The sequence below is a fragment of the Myotis nattereri genome, assembly GCF_964212035.1.
Source record: "Myotis nattereri genome assembly, chromosome: 12".
Taxonomy (NCBI): Eukaryota; Metazoa; Chordata; class Mammalia; order Chiroptera; family Vespertilionidae; genus Myotis; species Myotis nattereri.
The window spans coordinates 80,042,093-80,059,722 of record NC_138087.1 but is presented as its reverse complement, the minus strand read 5'-3'; the positions used below and the strand labels follow the sequence as shown (position 1 = coordinate 80,059,722).

The window sequence follows — 17,630 nt, the reverse complement described above, 5'->3', positions numbered from 1 at the left end:
CAACCTACTGATTTATATTTAAATATGTGCAAATTTGAGGAAAATCTTATAAAGACACATTTAGAGTATATTTGCAGCTTTAGAGTTCGGTATCCTGTAGTCCAAGAAAGTGCCTGTGGCCCTCACACCCCCGGGAAGGGAAGGTGACAGAAGGGCGACTGCGCTCTGTCTCGCACCAGCATCATAACCCTCCCCACCCCACCCCGCCTTGCTTCCTGCCTCACGAAAGCTGGCTCCCGGGAGGGCACGCCAGGCAGGACCTAGTGCCTGGGGTCATCTGAGGGGCTGGGCCCCGCACATATTTCAAAGTTGTGCGGGTTCAGTATGTGGAAGGGCTGCAGCATGGAATGAAAAGGGGTGTTGACGGGCCTCAATTTGAGTGCCTGCTTTGGTGATTGATTAAGAATAAAAATGAGGAAAATCCATTTGGGCTTTTTTTTAATTGCAAAAATAATACAGGCTTATTGAGGAAAGTTCAGAAAATAAATACGAAGTTAATTTCCTCCACCTCTTTCTACGGATAATAACTGAACAGTTAAGTGAGTATTTTAATCGATCCACTGGGCATTGGGATGCTCACTGATGCACCGTGTTCAGTCTTCACTTCCTGAGGGCCGCCCTGCCCTCGTGGAGCTTGCATCCTAGTGGGGGACACACGAAAGTTCCCGAAGGACGGTGTCGGGGGGCTGTCAGGTTTGTGTCCGTCTGGACATGCGTAGGGCTTGGCCTTGCTTAAAGGTGCAGAATCACTCTGTGCCGGTTTGGTTTATTGCCAATCAGTGAATAGACGAGAAGTATCCTTCCGTGTGTGAATATGCAAATTGATGTTGTTTTGCTTTTTTCTGGAAATAGGTGTGTTGTTTCATGTAAGTCCTCTTTTTTCCCCCCAGAGAGAATATTTAAAATGAAGTTTCAGCTAATTTGAATAAATAAACTTTTGGGGATGTAAATGGAATTGCCAAACGATTACTAATATTTATTTAGTTACACAATCCTACTTAAATTCACATACACAAATCATCTATTATTTAGAAGTAATTTCTTTTTCTCCACTCTCCCAGTTTGTGAAGCAGGCGAATTCAGGCTTTGCACGTACAGCTTCAATGCCCATGTCCTCACCACCACTCAGGAAGAGCTCCCCTCTCAGTGTGTTTTTCAGAGCACATTTTTGCTTCTAGATTATTTGATAAAATGCTTTTCAAATCTTGATCTGATGCTGACATTGAAAAGTATATCCAAGGTACAACCAAGATAACATGACAACAGTTTTCTCCGTTTGTCAGTGAGGCGACTGCTTTTCAGAGTGTAGGTCGGCATCCATTGTTGGGTGTGCGAGCTCACCTTAGTCGTCTGTTTCCTTCACAAGCATGTTCTGTGAAGCTGGAGCTGGACTGCTGAGACGGCTGAGTGTGTGTGGGAGGGTGGTCAGAGCCATCAGTCTTTAAAAGGGCTTGTTTACAGTGACAAGGAATATTTCTGTTTGTTGAGAGCATAACCCAGAAATGATTGTTAAAATCTGTGTTACATTTTTTTGCTTCTTTCATCACTGAGTCAGGTAACCTGTTAGCATCAGAGTAGCTTCAGTGTGGTCATTCCCAAGGTCATTCCTTTCGTGGCAGCGTGAGGGTTTCTACACGAGAAGATCCTCAGCTTGCCTGGCCAACCTCCATGGCTTCTCAAGGTCAGGGTCAGAAACATCTTTCTCGCCCTGGCTGGCGTGGCTCAGTGGATAGAGCATTGGCCCGTGAACTGAAGGGTGGCGGTTTGATTCCGGTCAAGGGCACGTACCTTGGTTGCAGGCTTAATCCCCTGCCCTGGTCAGGTCATGTGCAGAAGGCAGCCAATCGATGTCTCTCTCTCACATCCATGTTTCTCTCTCTTTGGCTCTCTCATCCTCCCTTCCACTCTCTCTAAAATTCAGTGGAAAAAATATCCTCGGTTGAGGATTTACAAAAAAATAAAAACACAAAAAACTCTTTCTCTGACTGATGGTTGGTAATGGCCCGAACCTCGCCGTGTACATGTTAGAACTCAGTGACTGCTTTGACCGGGACAAGCCAAGCGGACCCTCCCAGGTGACGGCTCTGTTCTCCCTTGCAGACGGCGCAGGACTACGGCTACGAGCAGTCGATGATGGCCCGCTTCTGCAAGCTGCTGGAGGAGAACGTGGAGCACCTCGTGAGCGGCAGGCTGCCGGTGCTCCAGCTGACCGTGCAGTACAGGATGCACCCCGACATCTGTCTCTTCCCCTCCAATTACATTTACAACAAGAGCCTGAAAACCAACAGGTGGGCCCCACTCCCCACCTGAGAGCTGCTTCTGTTTGTAGGATTTAGAAGAACTAGATTACTGTGTTCTTTTTTTTTTATTATTTATTGCTTAAAGTATTACAAAGGGTATTACATATGTGTCCATTTTATTCCCCCGCCCTAGACAGTCCCCTAGCTTCCCCTGTCCCCCAGTGTCTTATGTCCATTGGTTATGCTTATATGCATGCATACAAGTCCTTTAGTTGATCTCTTACCCCCCTACCTCCTGCCCCCCAACCCTCCCCGGCCTTCCCGCTGCAGTTTGACAGTCTGTGTGAGGCAGCTCTGCCTCTGTATCTATTATTGTTCAAAAGTTTATAATGGTCTCTATTACCCATGAATGAGAAGAACTAGATTACTGTGTTCTTAAGTCTTGTCATAAGAAGTATAAATCAAAGGTTTAATAATTTTCTCTAATTATAAAAGTAATAGATAAGCAAAAAAGGGGGAAAACCACCGATGTTTATACTACCCAGAAATAGTTACTGCTACCATTTGGGTATGTCTTCTAGTCTGTGTACTATGCACATCTTTTTAATTGTTTTAACCAAAAATCATACCACACTCTACATAGAATGAAATGGCTTGCTCTTTCTACTTTGTGTGTTATGAGTGACTTCCCAGTTGTAATTGTTATGTGTTAATTGCACAGCTCATTCTCTCTAGCACTAGGATAGAAATAAAATGTATTGTGTACCTTTCACAAAAGCACATTTCAATTGAAGACGATCCCTCCTGTGCCCGTATTTCCCAGCCTCCTCCTCTGCAAGGAAAATGGTAACATAAGTGAACGCTTCCTATAACTGACTGTGCTCTGATTGGGCTGCTTTCTCGTAGAGGGACCGAGAGCGCGCGGTGTTCGTCCAGCTGGCCCTTCCAGCCTTACCTCGTGTTTGACGTCGGGGACGGCTCAGAACGACGGGAGAATGAGTATGTTCCCCCTTCTTCACTCTGAAGGGAGGTCCCATAATTGTCGCAGTATTTCTGTTCATATTTATATTTAAAACACTGTCTAATGTTGTGCGCGGTCACTTTTATTTAGCCAGGTTGTGATAGCTTCTCCTTTTTAAAAATAAATTGCCAATGTCTTTCTCTGTATATTTCAGCCTTTTAATTTTAAGTGTATAACGGGGATAATATTACCTAACATGTGATAGGCACTTGAATAGATCCATGCCATGGCCGTAGCTCTGAGCAAGGTTATTGTGGTCTAAAAGGAAGACAGGCATCACCAGGTCATCACCGAGGTGTTCATTATGCCGGTGGCTGAAGTGCTGTGAAGGGTCAGTATAGATGCAGCTGACGGAGGGAGGCAGTGGCTGGCCAGGGCTGGGACTGTTCAGTGGTCTGTGCGTGACGGCAGGAAGGAGGGTGGGCGCTGATGCGGAGCCTGGGGCTGCCTCTGTTAGCACCAGGGCACGCACCACCTGTCCAGGATGAAGTGAGAGGACGGCAAAGTCCCCTGTGTCCTGGAGCTGCAGCGCAGCCGTGTCCTGGCTGAGGCTCAGGGAGTAGTCAGCAGAGGTGGAGAAGCAGGCGGCCGGGGCTTGTGGTGCCAGAGGGATTGTGGAGGGAGCAGAGGGCTGAGAGCTGAGCCCTGGGAGCATTTGGGGGGTGGGAGGTCGCAAGAGGAATGTAGACCTGAGGTGACCCAGCAGAATAAAGATTTCAAGGATAGAAGTGACAGCTAGCTAGCGGGTTGTCTGTGTAGCAAGTGTTGAAGTTCGGGCGGTGGGTATTGAAGGCTTTTAAAGCGACACAGGCCAGGCAGCCTCAGGAACAGAGGTGCAGGTGCAGTGTCCCCCGGGGCCCCTGCACGTCGCCCCTGGGGTGGGACCGAGGGAGCGTGCTGTTCGGGAAGTGAGTTGGAAGTGCAGGGTGAGGCCAGCGGGGAGGACAGTGAGGACTGGGCCACTGCAGGACCCCATGTCGTTCATCTCCAGGGGCCACGCCACTCAGGTTCGTGTGGATGGCATCCCTCAGCCCTGCGTTGCCTGATTGGCACGGCCCGTGGTGGGCATTAGAGAGAGGCTGCGGCGGGAGCACGGTCCTCAGTGTCGGGAAGGCAGCCAGTCTGTAGAATTAGCTTTGTTATCTTCCTCGTTATACTTTCATTCTTCCTGTTCCTGTTTTAACATGTTTGAGAAATGGCTGCCTAAACCTCCGCTGACTTCAGACTCTCTCTGTCTCTCACAGCTTTGCTTCACCAGCAGTAGTTTTGTGTTTCCTCGCATGGGCAGGGTTGCGGGTTAGTGTCGGCCTCTGAGTCCCTGCTGTCTGGTGGTGCCGACACCGCCTGCCTCCTGTGAAGGGAAGCCACGTGGCACTTCAGTTAGCGGCTGGGCTGCTACTAGGGTTTTGTTGTTTGTTTTTGGCTGCTATTAGTTTTGATGTGTTCTTTTCCCTCTTGCTTAGCTCATACGTAAACATTCAAGAAATCAAAGTGGTGATGGAATTGATTAAACTTCTCAGAGACAAAGGAAGGGATGTTAATTTCCGGAACGTTGGCATCATCACCCATTACAAGGCTCAGAAGATGAAGATTCTGAAGGAGTTGGACAAAGAATTTGAAGGAAGAGGGTGAGGCATCTGTATTTTTACAGATATTTCCAGTTTTTCTGCTTGTTTAAAGAAAGGGGCTAGAAGGAAAGGAAACATGTGGGGAGTGGCAGTCGGTCCAGCACAGGACACTGGGTCGGGGTGGGCCGCTGGCAGCCCTGTGGACGGAGCCTCCTGCCATCAGAGGCTGGTCACCGGGAGACCTGACGGCAGAGCTGACCGCAGCTCTCGGCCTTTCCCTTTAGTTCCGGGACTGCCGGTCCGAATCCTAACTGACAAGGTGCAGGAGGTCACATTGTCATGCTTCTGTCTCCTTTTCACCTCAGCAGTAAAATTAAAGATTAAATATTAGAAATCCATTAATTCCAAAGTGCCTTACCCTAGAAACACACAACCAACCAACACTGACTCTAGAAAAAGTAAAGAGATGGAGTTAGTGATCAAATACTTTCCAACAAAGAACTCAGGGCAGGGTTTGTAAATAGATAAATAAGTGCTGGTCCACCTATACAGTCAGATACGCAGTCAAAAAAGGAAGGACGCACTGGCACACACTACGGCGTAGGTGAGGCCGCGCACTCTCATTCCACTGGCGGGAAATGTCAGTGCTGAAGAGCTTAGACATGGACAGCGGGGTCGTGGTTGCCAGGGCCTGTGGGGGAGGGGAAATCAAGACAGGAGTTCTCTCTTGGGTGATAGCAATGTTGTGAAATTAGTGATGATGGCTATGCACCATAGTGAATGGATTTAAAAACCATTGAACAGTGTGCTTTAAAATGGTGAGTTCTGCGTTGTGAGAGTCACATTTCCATAAGCACAGATCCCATGAAAAACGTTTCTGAAAAAGTGCTCTATGAATAGGTCTGTTTAATAATCCTCTTTTCTCAGTAAACACTTCTCTTTTGCAAACAGGCTAGCAGAAGTAGATACTGTGGATGCATTTCAGGGTCGTCAGAAAGATTGTATTATTGTTACATGTGTCAGAGCAAACGCCATACAAGGCTCAATCGGGTGAGTAACTTGAGTACTTAAGTTGTGAAGTTGGTCCCCTGTTGCGTTTGCTTCCCTCGATACCTTATATGTTAATTAACCCACTACGGTGTGAGTCTGTTCTTTCATTTAATAAGAGTGAAATCAGTCACTGGGTCAAGTGTGTCCTGCAGGGGCTTGCTATTCTCCCTGGGATGTGTCGTAACCTGGTTTTTCCTCGTCGCTTTGTGTTTCCTGCTTTGGCCGAGTTTGTTAACTGCGGCAGCTGACTTAGCAGAGATGCTCGGGGCACTGTGGTGGGTGTCAGAACTCCCCTGGGTCTCGGGCTCTGAGATTTTTCTCTTCTCATAAGTAGCAGATGAAATTTTTGCAGATTATAAATGTTTACTTGTTCTTAAAATACCTTAATTTCTCTCTGTCCCTGCCTAGAGGTAGTCTGATGTACACATGGAGGAGGCCAGTTACTTCCGGACCATTTTGTAAACAGTCTCTTCTCCAACTAATCTGAAATCCCAGCTTTATCGTGTACCAAGCAGTTCTGTTATTCCCCAGGTCTCTCTGACCTGTTGTTAGATTTGTCTGATGTTTGTGTGCATCTGCCCTGGTTCCACCGTATTTTCATAATCTCAAATTCACTTACATTTAAGAATAATTGATCTAGTACAGCCGTGGGCAAACTACAGCCCGCGGGCCGGATCCGGCCCGTTTGAAATGAATAAAACTAAAAAAAAAAAAGACCGTACCCTTTTATGTAATGATGTTTACTTTGAATTTATATTAGTTCACACAAACACTCCATCCATGCTTTTGTTCCGACCCTCCGGTCCAGTTTAAGAACCCATTGTGGCCCTCGAGTCAAAAAGTTTGCCCACCCCTGATCTCGTATCATCTTTTTGGGATGTCTTTAAGGCTTAAAAATTATACTGTTAAAATTTGCAGCATCTCATTTAAGTCAGAACAGGAAAATTGACAGATGCATCCCTCTGAGGGAAAGCACTGGGTGTTTCGTTCACTCTTTTTAAGGGGAATTGCTTCTGTGCCAGGTGCCTTGTGTTGGGAGGAAGAGTGAGAACGGACTGTGACTTTAAAAGTCAGAGCCCACGAAAAACTATCTAAAATCCCCCCGTTTCACTCACTGCTATGCTGAGTCCTCTATAGAAAGAAGTAACTGTTTTCTGATCGCCTAGATTCCTGGCGAGTTTGCAGAGGTTGAACGTCGCCATTACACGAGCCAAGTACAGCCTCTTCATCCTTGGGCACCTGAGGACCCTGATGGTAGGTACATTCTTGGTGACCAGAGAACTGCGAGTCTGTCTGGCGTTTCTGACAGTGGGTCGGTCGATGGTTAGTTCTGATTCTCCATCAACATGGAAGAGGTTTCGGGGACACATGGCGGCATGAAAGAATGAGCCTCTTCCCAGAGTCGTGTGTCCCCAGCAGCTTCTCCCTGGAGGCCACTCACCTGCCTCAGCCGAGGCCCAGGTATCCAGTGTCCTCTCCAGATGACCTTTGAAAAGTCTCTCTGCACCGTAGGGCGGGTAGGTGCTGTGTGACTCTCAGTCGTGAAGTGCTAGCGCTAGTCAGCGTGGCTGCTGTGGGCCCAGCGGCACAGCACAGCGAGGGCGCTGGGGAGAGCGCCGAGCTGCTGTCCCGGGGTGGAGCTCCCTGCGCGCAGACTCTAGAAGTAGTGGCCGGCAGGCTCGTTTGGTAGACATGTGCAGCCTCCCCTGGTGACAGCACCATCAGCTAAAGCTTGTATTTGCTACTAGTCTCAGTGGGGGTGACTTTCGGTTTTCCTAATTTTCTCTAACAAAGTTCTCTTAGGCGAGATTTCCCCATTTTGGTTAGTACCACCAGAGGGCGCTCAAGTGTCGTCTTTCTCATTGAACTCTACCAGTCTTCAACGACTCTGTTGTACCCCCTTAAAAGAATTTTTAAAGCTTGTACCTCCTATTCTTAAGCATAAGTGTTGCTAAAGGCACGACATTCAATCTTGAATGAAGGTGGTTTTGCCCTTTGAATTTGGTGGAAGGCCCCCGAGAATTTGGTGGAAGCTCTGGTACTTGTCTGGAGCAGTGACAGGCACTCAGAAGTTGGGCCTTTCTGAAGCCAGGCCTTCCAGTTCCAGGTGTCATTACCTTGCGCGAGGCTGGCAGGGCCAGACCAGTAGCCAGGGCACTTCCTGGGATGAAAGCGGAAGTGCTCTGTCTGCAGTGCCCAGCACGCTGATTGCTGGTCACGGTGCCTGCCTGAGCATGTGAGATGTGGCTGGTACACCTGAAGTCTTCTTGTATTTGATTTTAATTAGTCGACATGTAAATAGCTCCCTGGGGCTGCCGTCCAGGCTGCAGCACGGCTGCGTGGGGACGGGGTCTGGCTGACAGCGGTGGCCTCTCTCTAATGGGGCCGGGGCTGTGTACTGGCTTCTTTTCCTTTCAGCTTCGTCTAGCAAGTAGCAGATGCTGGAGAATCTGTTCATGAAAGTCTGCTTCTTTGTTCATAAATGAAGCTGGGCCTGCTGCTTCCCAAGCGTGTGCGTGTTTGTTGGGTGTAACTGTTTCTCCCTTCTCTTGGTTTCAAGGACAATCAGCATTGGAACCACCTGATTCAGGACGCGCAGAGGCGTGGCGCCATCGTCAAGACCTGCGACAAGAACTATAAGCAGGACGCCATGAAGATCCTGAAGCTCAAGTCGGTGCTGCAGCGGAGTCTGACCTACCCTCCTTCTGCGGCCCCTGATGGCTCCAGCCCCCAGGGTGGCTCGCCGGGCAGCGACCAGAACAGGACATTGCTGAGTGACTCCCTGTACCGCGCATCCGTGGACGCTAAGGAGGCTGCTGATAGTGTTGCTGGAAAGGATCTTGAACGGCCTCCTGTTAAGGACCAGCTTCGGGACCCACGACTGCTCAGGAGAATGGGCATAAGCGCTGAAGCCCCAGGGAACTGCCCAAGGGACCCAGAGCCCCGGGACCCCGAGCATTCTGAAGCAGCGCCCCCCTTAGGAGTCCCCGACTTCCCTGTGAGTCCCCGGACTCTGAACTGCGCCTTGAAGCTGTGCCTGGCCACATGGAGCAGCCACAGAGCTCACGTGCCGTGGGAACCTCCTGGCGCCAGCATTGACTCCACAAATGAAAGTGACCAGCAAGGGGGTCACAGCCACCAGAGAGAGGCCAGGGCTGTCAGTGACAGGGACCAGGAGATGCCCAGCCCTGGGAACCATCACCCCAAGAGGAGCTCCAGCTGGGACGATGGGAGAGCCGAGGAGGAGGACAGCGGCTCAAAGAAGAGGAAGCTCTAGTCAGCTGGGCGTGCGCGGCCAGCCGCAGGCCCACTGCAGGCAGCACGAGGACTGTCAGCTACGATTGTTTTTCTCAGGAGTGTGTGTGCTGTTGGGGAACATGGGCAATGTAACTGAGCCCTGAGCCTCTTGCTCATCGTCAGTTGCCAAAGCTGCAGAGGGTGCATGTGTCAGTAATAATGCCCTGACGTGTAGCTTGCAGCGTTGACCTCTTGTTCTTCTACAAAAAGTTAGGTCAGACCGGAGCGAGTATTGTAAACGTTGAAATGTATATTTGTATAGCAAATAGCAAAACCCTTTTAAAAGTTAATCTAGTAGACACTCTTCTTCCCTTGCTTACAACGTGCGTCCCTTTCGCCAGAACAGACTTTGTATTGCAAAGAGGAGAAGAGCGGGAGCGGTGGTTGAGCCACTATGGCAGCAGGTGTGCAATAGGCGGGCCTGGGGCAGCGGGCGCCGCTGGCCAGCGTGTCCGGTTCTGTTTACAAAGTGAGGGCAGGACACTGGGAAGCAGAGTTCTGTTCGGTCAGGTTCTGATGGACGTTTCTAGACGAGGCACCTTGGCACGGACAGGACATTTCTGGGAGGGATTCAGCCACCTTTTAGTAGGCACACAGCTCTCTAGCAAAAATTCTTCTCCTTCCTGAAAAAGAAGACTCGGCCATGAAATAAGCCTTGACTGAGCATTCAGACACCCCAGCATATTGTGAGCTTCCTGTCACGGTGGGCTCCCACTTCAGGGGGGCCCAGGCCAGGCTAGTGCTGGGCAGCTCTACGGACCCCTCATCCGCTTGTGAGAGCTTGCAGGTTGCCAGGGGGCCCAGCTGAGTGGCCAGTTTAGATAGAGCCTGGAAAGCCCCATGTTATACATCCGGGGGGGCGGGGGGTGTCTGGTCCCGGCAGCTTGGGAACCACGAGGGCAGGCCGGGTGTAAGGCAGGGTGTCCCAAAGAAATGTACACACGTAACAGCTGCTAGATGGATGTTTCCTTCTTTTCAGATGTCGCCCATTGGGATGTTTATTCAAAGTGTGTATTCATTTTTTTGGGACACCCGAATTTTAGGCAGGAACGAAACACCCTTTCAAAGAGGCTAGAAGAGGGTGAGAGAACTTGGGGTTGAGAACCGGGAAGAGCGGGACGCTTCCTGCGGAAAGGCCCGGTGTGCGAGCGCCCGGCGGGAGAGCGTGCAGGGAGGGGAGTCTGAGCGACGGAGGAGCGGGGTGCCCCACCTCAGTCCACCTTCCCAGACACGGACAGAACGGATCGGGGATCTCGCAGACAGGAGCGCGCACGTCAGTGGCAGCTGACCGTGGCTGCAGCAGGCTCGGGGGACTGCCCTGCAGCCACTGGCTAATGGGGTGGGAAAGCGAACCCTGAGGCGAGCGCCATTAGAAGTTTTCTGAGCCTCTGCTTTCAGCAAGAAGGGCTTTGTGTTAGGCAGAAGCTCTGCTGCCCCGTAGACTCCCAAGAGATCTCTAGAAAGCAGTGTGTGCCTGCACGAGTGTAAAGTCTACCTCATTGCTTGTCCTCGCTGGCGTGGTGCCGCACCCCCGCCCGGGGAGCAGGTGTTCCCGGGGTTGGGACAGCTGCCCTGGCTGGGCCGCAGGAGAAGCGCAGGGCGGGGCGGGGCCGGGGGAAGACATCTCAGGGTTACTTTGTTTCCTCTCCGTCCTGGGAAAATGCTCCGCTTAGCAGATACTTGGAGTGTGACAGCAGTTCAGAGCCTAACAGCTCTGCGAGCTAGTGAGGGAGGCAGGCAAGGCTGGGTGAGGCTTGCCACCCTCGGCTGCAGAGGCAGGCGTCTGCCATGCCCAACAGTGTTATTTCCAGTTAAGTTCGAGGCCTGTTCTCACGCGTGTTGGCTCCCCTGGCCTGACGGTGCATGATGTAGTCGGAGACTGGCATAACCCTTTCCAAGGGCAAGCCTGTGCCCTGCCAGCTCTCTTGGCAGAACACAGGGTACCTGCCCTTGCCTTTGGAACCATTGGTTGTTGAGTAAAAGCATTTGCGTTCCAAGTGTCCGGTGTGGCTTCCTCGCTGGGCTGTCCCAGCGTTGCGAGTGGCAGCTGAGCGCAGCTGGTGGAAAGGCTGCCTGCTCCGGGCCAGCCAGGGTGCTACACGGAAGGAAGTGCCTGTCTGCTCTCATACCAGTTGTTCCATCATGAATACATTCTACTGACTTTGCTTTTCCATGTGTGACCTGCCTGGGGTTTCCTGTGCACAGTTTATTTAGTGACATGTCTTCATGTATTAGCAGGAGAATTTTGATAAATACATGTGAATAATCTGTAAATGAGTTTTATAACCAGAATGTACCTAAACTATTTTCTAAAGTGAGTTGTGCACATTATATTTTTTGCTGGAGCTTTGTCTTTTTCTATGCTCTGAATTCCCAGCTGGGATTTGGCAAACTTTAGGCCTGTCATCCTTGTTAAAACCTGAGTTTTAAGAGAAAATAGAATTAAAAAGTGGAAACGCAACTGGCGTGGGTTAGGGGTTCTCTGTTACTAAACTAAGGCGCAGCGTGCTTCCTGGCTGGCCCGCCGGGGCTGCCGTTCGCATCGTTGGATGCCAAAGTAGGTTACGTGGTGGGACTTGTTTTATTCAAGCGTATCATCCAGCCCCATCCGCTCTGGCTTCCCAGCTCTTTGGGATCCCGTTTGTAAGGCAGTGACACGTCACCTGGTGCCGCTTGGCCCAGCAGGAATGCTGGATCCCGTTAGGCTGAGACGGGTCGGGCAGGGACAAGTGCACAGGCTCTCGGAGAGGAGCCCCCAGGGCACCGCCGCTGCCCGGTCAGGGCACTCGCTGCTGGCACAGAAGTGGACCCAGGTTTATGGAAGTGGAAACGTCAGGGAGTGGAGGCAGACTTTGCCTGTCACTGCCCCCGGGTGGGCGAGCCGACAGCCGCGTGCACAGCTTCCCAGGAGGGCGAAGTCACGTGTTTGAGTTACGGGCACAGTAGACTCGGCAGGGAGAGGTGCGTGCCTTGCGAGGACCGTGGAGGTTGAGGCCTTCATCACAACTGAAGCGATGATTTTTTTTCAAAATATGTGTATTTTTTTTATTGATTTCAGAAAGGAAGGGAGAAGGAGAGAGAGAGAAAGAAACATCAATGATGAAAGAATCATTGATTGGCTGCCTCCTGCACTCCTCCTACCGGGGATCAAGCCCACAACCCTGGCATGTGCCCTTGGCGGGAATCGAACCTGGGACCCTTACAGTCCCTCCTGCCCAGCTCAGGCGCAGTCCCTGCCCCCTCCTAGGTATGGCCTCTCATTCGTTGTTTGTGGAATAAACAATTCAGGGAGGAAATGAAAGCTTAGCCCAGCTTAAATAGAAGGTACAGTGTGTGTGGCACCGTCAGGCAGTTTCTGTGCGTGGATTTCTACAGGACCCGAGTGACTGTCCCTCTCCTGCACAGGACATTGGCCAAGACAAAGGGCATACATGGTGCCGTGGTGGCCGGGTGGTGGGAGCACAGGGCCTGGGGGCTGCTGTCCCCGCAGCCCAGCTCGGTGCTGTGCACACGGCTGCCCGTTGCCAAGCAGCACAGCTACGAACAGAATCATTAGACCGAGTGTTCAGCCCACGCTGCACTTTAGGCATCACCGGGGAGCTTTTGAAAGCCCCTGCTCCTGGGCTCTCGCCTAGAATTTCTGATTTAGTGAGCCTGGAGCCCAGTGAATTAGGGTTAGCAAGTCGGGCTAAACGGGTGACCTGGGGCCTGTGTGCGTCCAGGTGATCCTCAGGCCACTGACGGCGCGCACCCCGCAGCTCTTACCCCTTCTATGAAATGAAGCCTGTATTAGTGTGTGCCAGGCCGATGGGAGGTGAGAGGCCGACCATGAGGACACCAACGAATTCGCCACCCAGCGTGAGAACTGACGCTACTAATAGGAGCGGCCACTCCACGCCCCCCCACCTGGTTGTGACCACCATTCTGAATGGTGTAGAGCATGGGCTCCCGCACCCCTGGGGGGAGAGGAAGTGGACAGCAGCTGGCACCGTGGACAGCAGGGACCAGGAGTGTTGTGGGCACCACTGTGTCCGCTTGTTCAGTCCTCGCCGTCGCCGGTGACAGGTAGTATTTTTATGCCCCCGTTTCACGATGAGGAGACCGAGGCACAGAGAGACTGAATTACTTGCCCACGGTCACCCAGGAGGTCAGACTCCAGAGTAGGTGCCCTTCACCAGCACCCCTTCCGCTTTGGGGACCACCTACCCTTTCAGAGAAAAATGTGGGCACCGGGTCAGCCATGAGCTGTGGCACCAGGAACACGACAATGGACACTCGGGGCCTGGCCAGATCCTGCCACACCCGAGAGCGCCTGGCCCGGCTGGGAGAAATCTGCCGGAGCCAGAGTCCTGTGGCCAGCAGGGCCAGGGCTCTGGGCGAGGATGGAGTGCAGCCTGCTTTTTTTATTGTAAAAGATCTCCTTTGATGTTCAGGATAACTTGCTAAATGTTATAAAGTAGGCTGAGGAAGGGTGTATATAAGACCAGCTTATTAAAAAAAATGAAATAGAGGGGGAAGGGAACCTGTGTAACCCGGTGTTACAGGCTTGGGCTTCTGTGCCGATACTGGATTTGCATCTGGACTCTGCCTCTGTTGGGCTCTGTGACCTTGGGCAACTTGCCTCCCCTCTCTGTGCTGGATTGGGATTGTCTCTTCATGCCCTTCCTCTGGTCAGGGAGACAGTCCACCTCCCTTGATGGAGTGGGGAATGCTGGACATGTAGGGGTGGGCACAGGGTACAGGCAGGGGTGCCAGCTGGAGGCAGGCCTGGGGACGAGGGTGGTGATAAGGCCGCATCTGGGCCACAGAGACAGCAGCGGGGGCTCTCCGGCCACCGGGCAGAGTGCTGGGTGTTGCTGTGGCTTCCCAGGGCCTTCCCGTGCCTCCAGCTTCCCTGATGGGTGTGGACACCCTGAGATCCTGCAAGTGATGGCCTTTCTGCCTGAGTCACCTGGAGTGGCCTTGGGTGCGGTGCCTCAGCTCTGACCGGACACGCGAGCCCCAGGGTTCTCTGCAGGACAGCGGCCATGTGAACGGAGCCTGCTCTCAGCTCAGGCCAGCATCCCCGGAAAGAAGTTAGTCCTCAGCACAAAGCCTCGCAGGGGCGCGGCACGTGCGGGGAGATGGTCTGCTCTGCGTGCGGTGTGCTTTATGGGGAAGTGCTAGAGACATAATTCAGAAATAGTAACAGTTATTAGCTCTGGGTGGAGGATTGTGGGTGATTTTCATTTAAAAATGATCATCTCGCCTCTGTATCTCTAACTTCCCTATGGCCGTGATTTGAGTTTTAAAAGGGGAAAAATTAGCAAGTGAAGCTTTTCTTCCCAGGGGCCTTTTCCCTTAACTCCTCTGGCCTGAGTTGTGCTTCGAGTCCCAGGGGCATGGGGGTGGGGGGAAGGGAGAGGGGGCGGTAGCCCAGCCTGAAGTGCTGGGACCGACCGGCAGGGGTGCAGGCATGGGGTGGGCCCCCCTGCATCCCTGCCTGCCTCGACCTGGCTGACCTGCTGGGTGATGCCGACAACAGCTCCCTGGGCGACCGTAAACCGCCTCTCAACTGGATGGCCATGGCAGGAGGCAGGAGCTGCAGACGCAGCAGTCTGCTTATTGGGGGGTGGGGTAGGGCGAGGCTGCCCTGGAGGAGCCGGGAGAAGGCATTTCCCTTGACAGCACAGACATTCCGATGAAGCCCGGCTCTCCAGGGCCCTCTGCAGCAGGGAGGGGAGGGGCAGGAGCAGTTGGGTCCAGCCCTGGGGGGTGCCCCTGTCGGGAGCACTGGTCTGGATTAGACTCCGGGCTCTGGAGTCTGGCTGTCCTGAGTCAACTCCTGCCCCTGCTTCTTAGCAAGAGGGACTTCAGGGGAGTTCAGTTCCCTCTCCCAGCCTCCACTTCACCTTCTGTGAAATGGGTATGATACTCCGTGTGCCCAGCTCAGTGGTTCTCAACCTGGGGCAAGTTTGCTCCCAGTTTGCAACTCCTTTTGGTTATCAAATGGGGAGGAGGAACTGCTGGCAGCCAGTGGCTCGAGGCCAGGGATGCTGCAAACATCCTAGAGCCACATGCGGCTTTTTGGCCCCTTGAGTGTGGCTCTTCCACAAAATACCACATGTGGGCGCACGTACAGTGCGATTGAAACTTCGTGGCCCGTGCGCAGAAGTCGGTTTTCGGCCGGGGCGAGTCTGTTTGGAAGAAGTGCTGTTGATATTTGGCGCTGTGGACTAACGAGTTTGCCGACCACTGGCCTAGAGGCACCGGCCAGGCCCCTCCCCGTGTGCAGCCCCGCCCATGTCAGTGGCGCCGAGGCTGAGAACGCTGTCCTGGGCGCAGGTGAAGGAAGGCTAGTGCGCAGCCGGCAGTAGCTGTGTTCTCCACGCTGAGAAACGGGAGCCTGCGCCGCCTCAGACCAGAGGCAAAGCAGCTCGGGGAAAAGGGCACAGCGTCCGAGGCCGGCCGTGACCTTGGGTTTCCTCCTCTCGGGTCTGGAAGATGTCTGTTTTCCCCACGGCCCGGCCCGGGCACTCCTCCCGCCTGAGGCCAGGCTGAGCCATCTGGGGACGGGCTGCCTGGTCGGAGGGAGGCTGACAGCGCTGGCCTGGCTGGGAGCGGTGGGCGCACACAGACCCCGCGGGAGACCCCTGAACACCCAGGGTGACACAAAGGGGTGTGTGTGTGGGGGAGGGGTGCAGTAGAAGCTGTTGGTTTCGGCCCAGAGAGCCCCCGCCACACTGCTGTGCTGGGTGTTAACAGCTCACACACCTTCTCTCCCAGGGGTGTACCCTGTACCCCCCACACCAACAGGAGGCCGAGCGCTGGCTGACAGGAGGCTGCCCGCTTGCCTCAGCCTGTGACCTCTGCTCCAGAGCCCAGTGGAGGGCCATCCACGAGCCCAGTCCCTCCGTTCTGCTTCTGTCGAGGGAACCAGACCCAGGACTACGGTGTGGGGTGTGGGGTGAATTACTGTGATTTCTTTGCATTTTAAAAAATCATGTATTTCCTGATTGGTTTTAGAGAGGAAGGGGGGGAGAGAGAGAGCGTAACATCGATTTGTTATTCCACTTATGCATTTATTGGTGGGTTCTTATTTTAAATATATGTTTTTATTGATTTTTTAATGTATTTTTAATTGATTTCAGAGAGGAAGAGGGAGAGAGAGAGAAACATCAATGACGAGAGAGAATCATGGATTGGCTGCCTCCTACACGCCCCCTACTGGGGTTGGAGCCGGTAACCCGGGCACGTGCCCTTGACTGGAATCGAACCCGGGACCCTTCAGTCCGCAGGCTGACACTCTATCCACTGAGCCAAACCGGCCAGGGCCATTGGTGGCTTCTTGTATGTGCCCTGACGGGATGGAACCCGCCATCTTGGTGTGAGGGGACAAGGCTCCAACCAGCTGAGCCTGCCCCGCCAGGCCTTCCTTTGTATGTGAAAGCCAGGACTGTGGCCGTGCCACCGCTATGCCCAGGGAGCCCAGGCGTGTTTCATTTCAGCCGGGCTGCCTGGGCTCAGTCAGCAGGAAGGAGGGGAAGCCACAGGGTCCTGACAGGAGGTGCTTCCTTTCGGGGCTGGGCCTGCCCCCTGCCAGCTGGTGCTGGGGAGCGCATTCGGCCTGGAGGTGCGCTGGCCATTTCTCCTTCACTGAGCTGTGAGCTCGCCCCTCAAGGCCAGGTTGGTTAAACTCGGTCTTCACGTGGCCTTGGGGGCTGAGGAAGCAGCCCTGCCAGCTGCCACGGGCCCCAGCAGGTGAGGCAGGGGCTGTAGGAGCACCGAGCAGCCTGACCCTGATCGGCAGCCCTGGGGGACCCCAGGCTGAGAGAGTACGTAGGTGGGGAGGGAAATCTGGGTGCAGCCCCCAAGCCCTGGAAACAACAGGGCGCCCTCCCTAGCCAGGGGCCTCCGCTGATGGGTTTCGTCCTTCAGCGCTTCCTCTCCCACCCCCTGCACTGCCCCCCCCCCCGTCCCCTTGGCCACCCCTCCTGTGCCCACCCGAGATTCTGTGTGCACCCGGGACACTCTGGCCCACAGTGGGCTCTGGGAGGAGGCAGCAGCTGCAGACACGGGGCCTGAGGCTGACGCCTGACCTGGAGCCTGGGAGTCCCGCTCTGTTAGGACGCCGGCCGGCACTTCCCTGGGACTTCTCAGCAGACCACCACCAGCATGTGCGGGGACGCTGCGGGCAGCTGAGCGAAGTGCAATAAGCTGGCTTTGTCGTGCTTTTAGTGGAAGGGGGATGGCAACCTCCCAAGTTTGGGGAACGTGTGGTTCACAGTCAGGGCCGGGCCTGGCCCAGCGGTGAGCGCTCTGCTGGCCATGCCCGCGGAGGGCAGCTGCCGGTCTCCTTCACAGAAGGTCCTGGGGGATGTGCCCTGGAAGTGGGGGAGTTTCTCTGAGGCGATTTTGTGAGCTCCCCTTTAAATCCCAGATGAACACAGAAAAAAAAAACCAAAAATGGGTCCT

General features: G+C 53.3%; 1 protein-coding gene across 1 annotated transcript in view; it reads left to right on the top strand.

The window, feature by feature from the left end:
• SETX (senataxin) overlaps positions 1–11,637 on the top strand; it is a 54,043-nt gene extending 42,406 nt beyond the window's left edge. The window contains exons 20-25 of the mRNA XM_081103476.1: positions 2,101–2,288; positions 3,147–3,239; positions 4,725–4,889; positions 5,781–5,879; positions 7,046–7,133; positions 8,440–11,637. Coding sequence (XP_080959602.1) covers positions 2,101–2,288; positions 3,147–3,239; positions 4,725–4,889; positions 5,781–5,879; positions 7,046–7,133; positions 8,440–9,156 — 1,350 coding nt within the window. The 3' untranslated portion in view covers positions 9,157–11,637. The remainder of the gene's footprint in view (positions 1–2,100; positions 2,289–3,146; positions 3,240–4,724; positions 4,890–5,780; positions 5,880–7,045; positions 7,134–8,439) is intronic.
• The last annotated feature ends 5,993 nt before the right edge of the window (positions 11,638–17,630 follow it).